Genomic DNA, 12,888 nt, shown 5'->3' with positions numbered 1-12,888 from the left:
GAAGAAGCGCGCGATGCAGGCTGGGTTTTGTGTAAAGACCCCAAAATGGCTCCTATTAAGAGACACGCTTACAACACAGAGTTTAAGCTCAAGGCGATCAGTCACACAGTAGAACACGGGAATAGAGCAGCAGCCAGAGGATTTAACATGAACCAATCAATGGTGCGGAAGTGGATATATATTGTGATTGCACTAACGTTTGATTTACCGTAACAGTATCAAACTGTTTTTTACGTGTTTATTGAATCGAGGAAAAGTTCCCCTCCACTATATGTTATACCTTGCTGTTGTTAAAAGATAAACTGTGTCACGAAAATACCACGTCACTTACTTTACCTCGGGGAAAATAATAAAACAGCTGTTTATTCATTTTGGGAATGAACGGAGTTTTCAGAACGCTGGTTTGTAATTATTAATAAAGTTTGACTGACCTATCTGACTGTTTTGTTGACATTCCCTTTAGATCAGCTTCATCTAATGGATGCATAACGTAACCCCAGCCTCTACTGTAGCGTCTATTCTATGCACCTTATAATGCGGTGTGCCTTATATATGAAAAAAGTTTTAAAATAGCCCATTCATTGAAGGTGCGCCTTATAATGTGGAAAATACGGTAAGTCAGTTTTGTCAAATTTCATCTAAACCACATATCTAGAATGACATTAATGCATTTATGGAAGCACAATGCTTCCACAAATCCTAACTTCTGAGGAACAAACCATCAGGTTTAGGGCTGCAACTAATGAATATTTTGAAGATTAATCGATTAATCAGATTTTAAAAAATTGCGCGGCCTACAGATTTTTTATTTGACCGCTTGAACCTTTTTCAAATTCAAAAATACTTAATTGATCCAAAAGGAAAATTAAATAAAACAACTTTTTAAATGCCATATTAGAAATGCATTAAAAGATACAGACAAACATTTTATTGGGTAAAACCCAATAATGTAGCATTCCTTTAGCGAATTTGATCAGGAGAAGCTGTCACTCTAGGAGTGTTGGAATATGTTTGTCTGATATAAAGGAATATGTTCCTTTGTCTGGAACATATTTCCAGACAAAGGTGTTTTTATATATGCAAAATATATATTTTATACAGTTTTGGCTTAATTACAATTGTAAATATATTGCTTTTTCAGCAAATGATCCAGTTAACAATTAATCAACTTAATTAACTCAGTTAATGATCATTTCAAAAACCGATTCATTACAATTAATTGCGTTTCCTCCTCCTGGTTTAGAGCCAAATAAATTGTCTGGATTGAGATGACTCTGTGGACAAAATTTCCCTTCAAAAAAAATTATCAGATTACAAATTATGGAGCTCATTTTAATTCATCATGTTATTAATTGATTAATTGCCTGTTGGTAGTAAAGTTACCCAGAGTTGACGGGAGAAGTCCAGTCGACCCAGCGGACCGTGACGTTCTCTCGGACCTCTCCGCCGTCATTCTTCCCACAGGGGATGTGGAAGTCTGTCTGTTCCCTCAGGGCGGAGCGCAAAGACTCCATGGTCTCCGGTGGGATCTGAACCATCAACCCATCTGAAAAACAAATTTATGTCTTAACTGTTATTCACACGCTGGCATATATACTAGAACTAAAGTCTGACTGAGTTACTTTTACCTTCGACGATGCTGGACTTGGCAATAAAACCCGACGAGGCTTTCAGCGCTCCATTAAACACCACAAAGCTGGCTCCAGTCACTGTTGAAGTGAACAGAAACAACCATGGAGTCACCTCATCAGATAAACGTACGGGACTTTACAAGCTGCTGCAGCACTGACGGTTTTCCAACAAAGAGTAATGAGTTTGCAGCAGCCGGACCTGTGCGAGTCTTCCCTGGCTTGCTGTTGGCTTGAGTCTGATAGTTTCCCTCTTCGTTCTGGAAACACACCAGGTGAGAGTCGGCCTCCTGGCTGAAGCTCGCTCCGATGCTGATGACGTGCTCATTGGAGGAATTCACCACCTTCTGCATCTGTAGAGCACAGAAAACCATTTCTGTCTGTGGTGAACTGCTGCACACTTTCAGATATGGTTTAGTTTAAGGGCGTTTTCACACATCATCAACATCTTCAAACGAGCCGAAACCTTTGAGAAACCTGTTCCACCCCTCGCCTGTGGTGGCGCTGTACCCACTTAAGGAAACAACATGAAAACCACCGTTTTCAGAATACACCGCAACTTCTTTCTTCACAAAATATAAACAAAAATGGAGTGGGATCAGATTTTAGTGCTGCCAGGATTTTTCGAGTCATTTCTCCCTTAGCGATAGAAATGCACATTTATTTTTGGTTGTGTTTATCCAGAATCCCCCTGTGCCGTAGTCTGTTTCCTGATTTTGAAGCAGCCTCGGGTTCACATATGCATTCGAACTGCACCAGAGATCACTTCTAGAAAGACTTATGTTCATTCACACCAGCCCTGTTTATTCTGCTTTGAACTAGTTTGTTTGCCTGGAAAGTCTGGTTTGTTTGAGAAAGTGTGAATGCGCAATTGACCAAAAAAAAAAAAAAGGCAAACTCTGATTTATCTTAATTTTACTTTAAAAAGAAAGCTAAAGATCTTATCACAGTCATACTCGTGCAATGAAATCATCCTGGAGTCAGTTGCATGAGTCAACCATTCTGCTAAATGTACTGTCCACAATGTGTACTCAAAGGTTTTGAGTACGCTAGTCTAAGAAAGACCTTAAAAAAATTACAAATAAAATCCTGCACATGTGATCACTTAGAAAAGACAGGTAAGGAAAGAGCCTCGACTTTTACAGAACTGGAATTCAAAAGATATCAGACAACTTTGATACCATGCTGTAATCAGAAATGTAAAGCTTACCTCGCTAAAGCTAGCCTTGGGGATCTCAATGTAACTGTGTCCCATCTCCATGTGGATCCTCAGGCCTTCCACCACTGGCAGGCTGTACTGGTAGTTCCTCAGGTCCTGGACAAAGACCGTTCGCACATTATGACAATCTGTTCTCATATACACAGAGCCTGTCGTCATTTTTTGACATATTTTCTAAGTTCTAGATGGAAAGCATGCCTGCTAACTGGATTTAATCATAGCAGGTGATGTGTATCTGTGTAATGAGGAAGGTGTGGCCTAAGAATGTTAACACCCTATATCTAGGTGTGAATAATTAATAGGCAGCTTCTTTTCTACAGAAACATTTGCCAAAAAATGAGACTTAACAGAATCTGAAAAGTAAAAATTGACCTCTCAGAGGGATGCAGATTCAGAACTTTACATTCGGGTTTCAGAACATCCACAGCTACAAAGTGAAAACTGGTGCATTTTGACTACAGGAAACTTAACTCTTTTTTTTTTTTTAAATCCTTATAGTTTCTGCTGTAGGAACGGCTCCAGAGCAGAACTCTACCCCAGAAAACAGCCTCATTATTGGTGGAGATTAGAGGGTGCAAAATATTTCAAATTGGATGAAAATTCACAGATTTTTGTATCAGTCATGTCCTAACCTAAGCTCACAACACAGCAAAGGTTCAAAGCATATGCGAAATAACCCAAGATAAAAAAAAAATCTGAAAAATAAAGTTTTGTCTTTGTGGGGTAAAAAAAAAACCCCAACAACTTCTGGTTCACAGTCAAAACACTTGAAATTATGCAGTCTGATCTGGGTAAAAAACTAATTATTACACTAAAATGTTAAAGGTTTTTAACTTCTCAGTTGGATTACAAACATCAGCTGGTTGATTTAATATTGACAGCTTTACATGGCGGGAACCACCTGCTGCTGTGGTACTTACAGCCAGTAAATTCATAATGGTGTGTCCTGTCTCTCGATACACAGAGTCCCGAAAACGAACACTTATGAGCATCGTTGGATACACTGGAAAACACATCAATTTAGGGTTAATGATTATTAATTATCACACTTATTGAACAATAATAGGACAATTTCCCAAATGTAACGTTTGGAAGAAGATCTGAAATAGCACGTCAGTCAGCTGTGTGTGTGTGTGTGAACAGTAGAGATATAAACCGATCTGATATAAATATCTGGATTGGTCCAGATATTGAAAAAAATTCCAGATTGGGTACTGGCAACAATGTGTCCAATCTAAAAGGGAAGATCTATTCAGCCAAATTCTACGCTTTGTGTTCTGAGAAACGTCATGTTTTATTTATTTGGCATTTTATTTAGAATTCATAAGTGCACTTTCTGAACTATCTGAAAAAACGTTTGTTGCAGAAGGTAAGTTTCTTAATTATTTTACATTGTTCTAACTGCACTGACTGAAAAACAATGTGTTACTTTTACATGTTTGACCAAGCTTGTGAAGTTATTGGTGTAGTTAGGTGTGCTGTACTGGTGCAGAGTTACCAAATAAATGTGTAACTCAGTGCATTTATGTAAAATAAGAAATGTTTTAAGTCAATTCAGCACTGCTTTTATGCATCGGCTGATATTGAACTTTAGTTATCTGTATGGAAAAAAAGGGAATCTGTGCTAGTGAACAGCGGACATGATCCCAGCTGTGTTGTACAAAAAAAAAGAAAAAGAAAGAAAAAAGCAGAAGCAAATCACACACTGTCATATTCGGCTCCAAGCCGTAGCAGCAGTCTGAGCGGGAACACTTTGGCCCAGGGAACCTCCAGCTTCTGGATGAGCAGGCCGAACAGGAACGGCTGTGGAGGCAGCGTGAGGCCGTCCAGAGACTGACAGCTGGGGGAGAAGAACAGCATTCCTGCATGATCTTTGCTGTCCAGGAAGCTGCTTGTGAACGTAATGTTATCCAGTTCCTCCACAAACTTCCCTGTAACAGATAATGAGGTTTGTAGCTTTTTGGAGATGCTTTTTGAATGTTCTAGTAAGGCCCCGTGTGAACCGGTTACCTTTCTGGGCATCTTGGTAAACGCTGAGATAAAGTGAGAAGAGGTCTCTTGGAAGCGTTTTTTCTCCTGACAAACACTCCAACAGAAACACCAACTCTTTCTGTCCCAGAGCCTGCAGTCCATTAGAGCCGACGCACCAGCACTGCCTGCCGCCATCTGTTTGGGAACAGCAAGGAGTGAGAAGGCAGGAGGAAGGTGCTCTGTTTCATGATGAGAAACATTCAAGCCGGAAACAAACAATTCTACTCACAGGTAACCAGTTTGACGTTTACAAGGAGGTTGGTATTCAGAACGAAAGTCAGAGGACGCGGACCTCCTTCTTCCAACAGGTGTCGGATCTGACAGGGAGCTGGACTCTCCTCCACCAAAACATCTAAGCATCAAACACAGGGCGGTGTGAGCTAACAGTTCCTGAAGGTCCAGACAGAGGGTGCGTTCACACCTGCCTTGTTTAGACCGATTTAATCAAACTAGTTGGTTTGCTTAGAAAATCAAGTTTGTTTGAGGAGGTGTGAATGCGCAATCAAACTGTGATGCAGCATGGGGTAGAGACTCTGCTCCAGCTGGTCATTAGACCTGCTAACTGCTAATCAAATTTATCCCATAACACCGGGCTTTATACCTCCATGTTATAGAGTTAATACAGCAAACTTTCACAATAAGAGCCGTAGCTATGTATAAAGCACTCTAACATCTAAAACTATCCTGTTCCCTTAGGAAAGCTAGCAGGTCAACATTCTAGTAATAGCCCTCATGCTAACATTAGCTTTATAGCAAATATTATATAATAGCTAAGAATAGCATATTGAATGGAGTGAGTCAATGTTAGTCAACATGACAGTGATAGCCCACATCCTAATGACAGCATTTTAGCTAAACTTAGCTTGTACTCTGTATTCTAAATGGAGTAAGACAATGTTACTTGATGATTGATGGCTCACATGCTACAACATTATTTTAGCTAATTTCACCACATGTTTGCATACAGTATGGAATATGTTACTGGAGTTCAACATGCTACTGTCAGCTCACATGCCAACAGCTTTTTAGCTAACATTCGCATTTTATCTAATTTTAGCTTTATACACTAATGTTTGCATACTGAATGGAGTAAGTCGATGTTAGTCAACATGTCAGTTATAACCTATATACTAGTAGTGGTTAAGTTGACATTAGCATTGTAGTTAATTTGATATAAAGGTAACCTTAACATGCTGAATGGACTCAGTGAATGTAAGTCAACATACTCATGATACAACAAATGCTATTGACTACACTTTAGCTAATCTTAGTATTGCTAATTTCAGCTTCTACAATAATGTCTGCATACTGAATGGAGTTAGTCAATATGGTAGTGATGGGCCACATGTTATTGACACCATTTTAGCAAAGCTTAGCATTTTAGCTGCTTCTAGCTTATACACTATTTGCAGCACACTGGCTTGCTTAACTTCTTCTGTGATGGGTGATATTACAATAAACAGTCATTGAATTTTTGCTTTTCCATTAATTTAAGACATGTATAAGTCAGGATTTTGATTGGATGTGGTCTCCATGAGTCAAACAGACAAGACTAATGTAATTAGCACACTACGTATTCCCAAAGCTGATCATCTCCTGCTGAGAATTCTGTTCTTCCTTTTGCCATTTGTTAGGGGTTAATTTATATTGCTCAGTGTAAATTTAATCTTACAGCAACTTTCAGTTACTGATTTCTTATTTCACACACCTTCTCCGTCATCTTCTCCGGTGGTGATGAGCAGAGGAGGCAGCTCATCCTGACTGTCTGGTAGCAGACTGGGAACCCTTGTCACTGAAGAACCAATTCCAGAAAGCAACCCGTAATCCCAGGGTCCAGACACCGGAGCTCGCGCCACCGGCTCGACTATAGGGGCTTCAGGGACGGATGGGGCACCACCTCCAGGGTCCAACCCAGCTGAGCCAGACTGAAATAAGAGATGATCATCCCAGGCTACAACAATATGCTTTCTTTTTTTAAAAAAAACAAACATTTAAACAAGCCAAAGTTCAAAACATTTGGTTAAAAACCAAAATTAAATCAACACAAAAATGTACTATTTTGCCATAGTTTTAAAAACTTTTCTTCTTTTTGCCATCAAATGTAATATAAAGGATTGACCAACACAGATGCAAACAGACGTTAGTGTAAGTCAAGTGGATATATTTCCCCTAAAGAGAATAAAGTGTTTAATGTTGCTGCATTTTGGACCTTCATGTTTTGTCCTCACTAAATGCAGAGGAAAGCAACTTGACTCCTCAGCTTCCAGAATATTCTAGTTGCTTTAAGCAGCTTGGATTCATAAAAAAAAACAACTAAATCATGATTTCAGATGACAAAAATTTGCAATATTATAATTTTTCCATATCTCCCGCCCTTAGTTAACACTGTTTTGAGTAGGAGGAATGGGTGGGAAGCTTTGTGGATGTTTGTCTTACGGTTTCCGGGTCTGGACTGAACTCCTGGGAGCTCCTGTGGCTCGTCACCGACAGCCTGGCCGTGTCTGCCACCTCCCCATTGGGCAAGATACCGTCAGCGAACCAAACGCGCTTCTGCTCACGTGGACAAGCTGATATGACAGACAGAGAAACGGGAATTTCTTCAATGTGAACATTTCAGAGAAACAAGGCAAAAATCAAACTACGGGCTATAAACAGAATCAAAGATTAGCCATCAAGCACGCGTCATCATGCGTACCGTCATTGTTGGGGTGTTTGAGAACAGAGACAGGGACCATGACGGTGGGCGGGGGGGAGTTCAGCGTTCCGGCCGCGCGAGCCTGCTGCAGAGGGGGAATGGTGCTGCAGTACTCAGACGGGACGTTGGGGTTCGGGCTCGGGCCCGTGGGACTCATCATCCGCTCCAGGGCCTGGGCTGAAACACAAATAGGTTGATAGAAAAGAAGGCATTTTATTAGGGGCGCACCGATAGCAGTTTTCAGGTCGATCGATGATTACCGACTTTTAAAAAGCCTAACCTGCCAATTCCAAATTTGGCCAATACTGATTTTTGTTTTGACTGAAATGTTGTCAAATATAGCGAGAAAAATGCTGAATTGATAACAGTGGAGTGACTGTTGTTAACTGCAAACGTGCAGACATGACCTGGTGGGCAGGGCTAACAGTCAAACCTCTCTCATGGCAGAACAGAAGAGGACAGTGGCTGATTTTTAGACCTTTGGTGAGGTAGAAAAGATCAGTGGATGAAATTGGTCTCACATGTAAGTATCGGCCGATCACCAATCTCACAAAATTAAGGAAATTATGAGTGCATCTCTAATAAAGACCTATGTCAAGTTGGGTTTAGAGGAGGTGCTGACAGCCTGCAAACATGTTACAAATACAAAAACAATAAATAAGAAATTCAAAAAAGGGAAAAAAACAAACTATTTTTGTAAGGTGATGACCCACTTCAGGCAAACAAATACTTCCTGCATTTTTTAAGACTAAAACATAATTCATAAAAATGTGTTCATTCTGAGTGGCTAACAATCAAGAGAAAATGTCTGTCTCCTGAAAGTGAAATAAAATCTTGATATATTACAGCTGCAGGTAAAGTGAAGGTTAAGGTAAAACCTCAGAGTAGTAATGAATATCTAGGCTGCAGCCCTGACCCATTAACTTTAAACACCATGTAGAACAGGAGCGTTTTCTAGGAAAAACTGACCTCAGAAAGCTTCAACTTCACCTTCTGAGGAAACACTGAATGTGTAACATAAATATTTAAACCTTCCACTCCAGACAATCCTGCGAATTTATCAAACTCACTTCAGACTTAGTCTGTCTCTATGGCTACAAAAGGAAAACATTTGTGATACAATTGCTGGCCATTGATTTGACCACAGGCATTACAACAAACCCCTCTTTTCCTGACTTATCTTTTTCCACATTGTCATAGTTTTTCAGGTTAATCACCATCAGATCAATTACCGGACAAGCAGGACAGAGAAGAGTCTGCATGATTGATATGATGAATTTAAAGATTTTTTTAGTTTGGAAGATCCCGAAACATTAAGCCGTTAGTTTGCAAAATTGGAATTACAAAAACAAACATGGTTAAAAGAAACACGGAAATTTCAAAAAAAGTTCAATAAAACGTTTTGGCGCTAGAAAGAGGTGCTTATTGAAATTTGTGTAATTTGCAAAACTGCAATGGAAGCAATGTTTCTGAATTACACGAGACGCATGATAAACAACAGCATGTTGCTACTGGCGGAAACCATGAAGAATAAGAAGACAGGAAGTGGAAGGGCATGTTTTTTAAAGACTTATCGCATTTAACCAAAGCACCACAATAGCAAAATTTTGATTTGTTTTCCGACATTAGAGGAACATCGTCAAAGTTTTGCGCACATTTGAAATGGAAATGGCTTTTGAAGCATGTGTTTTACAACTGCTACGACTATTTTACATATAAAATAAATGAAAACACACAAGAAAGAAATACTTCTACTTTGACATGCAGGATAATTAGAACACTAGTTAATAGTCATCAGTGATACAGGGTCCATCCTCACACACACGCCAGAAAGGCTTCTGCATGAATCTAAAGCAAAAAAGCAGACCAAAGTTCTGAGTGATCCACATCTTGCCTCCTCATTGTGTCGTCTGTTACAACTCAATCAGTCCAAATCATCCCCAGCCTATTCCTCAGGCTGACCTCAGGCACAACCAGCACAGCTTTTCACAAACGTCGATTTCCAGGAGTGTGCTGTTAGCATTAATGGGCTGTTAGCCGCAGGCTGCTGTGAGAGTGTGTGTGAGCGCAGCAAGCTTTTACAAGTTGACGTAAGAACGGAGGAGAGGAGACCCCAACCCACTGCACCACAACAGCAAATACAAGCTGTGAAAGTGGATCAACCTTGTTGTTTTTTTTAAAATTATTATTATTTTTATTCAGGCAGCGTGTGAGCATCACATGTCTGCTGCGTTAAGCTGGTCCTGGACCAGTCACAAGAACACACACACCCATAAAAATGAAGGACAAAAACAGAGTCGTGCTCTAATTCTCCTTCCTCTTCTCTTCCCCCTCCATCCATCACCTCCCTCCTGTCCCAGCTGCAGACATAAAATATAAAAAGATTCCTTTATACTTCAGCCAAGCATTGACTTCGTAATAGTTTTACACATACAAACAATTCTTTATAGAATTGCTTCAATATTTAGAAGAAAACCTTTGAATCACTTTGTATTATAAATGAAATATTTAATACCTAGGGGTGTACTGACCCCTGGGTATTAAGGGCAGTTTTCTGGCAGATCACAAATCTTTAAAATGCCTGACCAATTTTGGCCGATAACTTTTTGTTTGTTTGAAAAGCAGCTAAATGTAGTGACAATGTAGCAGTAGTGCACATGTTCAAAGGTGACCTGGTGGGAGGGTCTGTCGGTCAGTCCAGGGGACAGTGCCTGGTTTTCAGACCTTTGCAAATAGATAATGTCGGTTTTCTGTTCAGCAGGATTTGTCTGTATTGTGTAAACAGTTCATGTTAACTTGGGTGACCAATATTATGCTTCTTTTGCACTTTGTCTACTTCTCAGGACGTGATTTGATTTGCCATTTCAAGAAGGAACTATATTTTCTGGACTATAAAAGTCACACTTTTTTTATATATAGTCTGGATGGTTAATCAGGTTAATCACCATCAGATAAATTACCGGACAAGCAGGACAGAGAAGAGTCTGCATGATGGATATGATGAATTTAAAGATCTTTTTAGTTTGGAAGATCCCAAAACATTAAGCCGTTAGTTTGCTTACATGAATGTCTGGTATGTTTTATTTTCTCTTCCACATACTTTGATTTAATGTGTCTTATACTCCAGAGCGACTTACAATTTGCAAAAATACGGTTATTGGAAATGTTATTTGCACTTTAAATATTAACTTTGTTAAAATCCAGTATTTTTGAGAAGGTTATGTGAAGAAATTTCAGCTTTTTTGCAAGACCATGTTATGCCAAAAATAAAACTAAGAAAAAATCCCTTACTTTAAGAAAAAGGTCCTGCAAAAATCTGTCATTTTAGGGCATAGAAATCCCCCCAAAATAACCATTGCAACAACCGGAGGGGTTTAGATTGGGTAACAAACTAAGATTAAAATACAAATGTTATATATGATAAAGATCAAGATGCAGACATCACACATACACAGAGAGAAATATGTGGGGCTACATTAAAGTCATTTAAAACAGTGATGTGTTTGACAATACAAAGTTTGTATCTTGTTCCTGCTGATGTGTGGAAGAGTTTGTGAAGCACTAATGCTAATTTGTTTTCTCTCCATTATTATGCAAGTGATATTTTCTCAGATTTTGCATGGTCAATGCATTTAAGAAAAATGATGGTCAGTATAATTTTCAAGTCATGAACTATTACAGTATAAATCAAATTTTACTGAACAAAGCTCCCCATGAGAACAGGATTTTTTTCAAAAATAAAAAACTCAAAATGAACTGTTCTAAATTATTATGCTCAGCAGATTTTCTAAACATTTTATGGATTATAAAGAACTGCATTCGGTCATTCTTTGAAGGTGCAGCAATACGTGGTCACATGTAGTAAAATCAAAAGCTATTTCAATCAAAAACATCATAACAGGCCAAGTTACATGTTAACATAGGACCTTTTTTGGTATCACAGCACAATTCTTGATCCATTGAACTCGTGAGTTTGTGGAAAGTTTCTGCTTGAATTTCTTTGCAGGATGTCAGAAAATCTTCCCAGAGCTGCTGGTTGGATATGAACTGCATTCCACCCTCAGATCTTCTGCTTGAGGAAACTCCAAAGGTTCTCAATAGGGTTGAGGTCAGAGGTCACACCATGAGTTTCTCCCCTTTTATGCCCATAGCAGCCAATGACACAGTGGTATTCCTTGCAGCATTGTATGTATGAAGATGATTTTGCTACTGAAGGTTCGGCTCTTTCTTTTGAACCATGAAAGAAAGTGATCAGTCAGAAAGTCCATCTACTTTGCTGAGGTCATTTTCACACCTTCAGGGACTCTGAAGGACCGAAGAATGATTCTCTCCTCATGAATTCAGCCCAAAGCATGACTCCACCACCTCCTTGCTGATGTCACAGCCATGTTGGGATGTAGTGGCCATCCACCACCGATCCACTACTGCATCCATCTGGACCATCCAGGGTTGCACAGCAGTCATCAGTGAACAAGTCTGAAAATTAATCTTCTGGGCCCACTGGACCGTTTCTGCTTGTGAGCTCTGGTTAGGGGCCCAATAGTAGGTTGATGCACCTCAAGCCTCTGGAGGATCCTCCACCTTGAGGTTCCAGAGGCTCCAGCAGCTTCAAATAACTGTTTGCTGCTTTGTAAAGGCATTTTAACAGCTGCTCTCTTAATCCAATGAATGTGTCTAACAGAAACCTTCCTCATTTTGCCTTTATCTGTACAAACCCATCTTTGTTCTGAATCAGCCACAAATCTCTTCACAGTACAGTAACGCTTCAGTTTTCATTAAATATCTAATGTTTTCATACCTTGTCATAAGGCACTACACTATCTGATGATTTTCGTCAGAAAAGATTCTTTCTCTTTCCCATATTGCTTGAAACCTGTGGCCTGCTTAATAATGTGGAACATCCTTCTTAAGTAGATTTCCTTTAATTGAGCTCACCAGACAAACTAATCAACCAGCTCTCTGAAATTAATTAGAGTGATTCAAAGAGCCCTGACACACAATACCATCTAGAAATTTAATAGCACAACAAAAAATTCAATCTTTATGACACTTAAATCCAATTTGCATAATAATTTGGAACGCGGTGTAGGGGACAATACAGGAATTGATTAGATCAATAAATAAGGTGCATTTCCAAAAATAAAGTTGTACCACTCACATTAAAGCAGACAGAGATTTGGAAATACGTAGAAAAGCTGACTCATCGGAAGCTAGCTAACATTGTCAACTGCTATCACAGATAAGGTTTAACCAAGTGCATCAACATCACAAAGCTACAAGACAAGGAAAAGAGCAAAGTGACGGAGCGAGGCCGG

General features: G+C 39.4%; 1 protein-coding gene across 2 annotated transcripts in view; it reads right to left on the bottom strand.

Moving 5' to 3' along the window:
- zfyve16 (zinc finger, FYVE domain containing 16) overlaps window positions 1–12,888 on the bottom strand; it is a 28,786-nt gene that overhangs the window by 5,312 nt on the left and 10,586 nt on the right. For both annotated transcript variants that reach the window (XM_032569834.1, XM_032569835.1), the window contains exons 5-15: window positions 7,574–7,750; window positions 7,315–7,445; window positions 6,587–6,803; window positions 5,108–5,230; window positions 4,858–5,013; window positions 4,554–4,778; window positions 3,768–3,850; window positions 2,839–2,943; window positions 1,831–1,981; window positions 1,629–1,709; window positions 1,384–1,546 (exon numbers count right to left, since the gene is read on the bottom strand). In XM_032569834.1, coding sequence (XP_032425725.1) covers window positions 1,384–1,546; window positions 1,629–1,709; window positions 1,831–1,981; window positions 2,839–2,943; window positions 3,768–3,850; window positions 4,554–4,778; window positions 4,858–5,013; window positions 5,108–5,230; window positions 6,587–6,803; window positions 7,315–7,445; window positions 7,574–7,750 — 1,612 coding nt within the window. The remainder of the gene's footprint in view (window positions 1–1,383; window positions 1,547–1,628; window positions 1,710–1,830; window positions 1,982–2,838; window positions 2,944–3,767; window positions 3,851–4,553; window positions 4,779–4,857; window positions 5,014–5,107; window positions 5,231–6,586; window positions 6,804–7,314; window positions 7,446–7,573; window positions 7,751–12,888) is intronic.

This window comes from Xiphophorus hellerii, chromosome 8 (assembly GCF_003331165.1).
Source record: "Xiphophorus hellerii strain 12219 chromosome 8, Xiphophorus_hellerii-4.1, whole genome shotgun sequence".
Taxonomy (NCBI): Eukaryota; Metazoa; Chordata; class Actinopteri; order Cyprinodontiformes; family Poeciliidae; genus Xiphophorus; species Xiphophorus hellerii.
The sequence above is the reverse complement of the archived record's forward strand: the minus strand, read 5'-3'. Positions and strand labels throughout refer to the sequence as shown.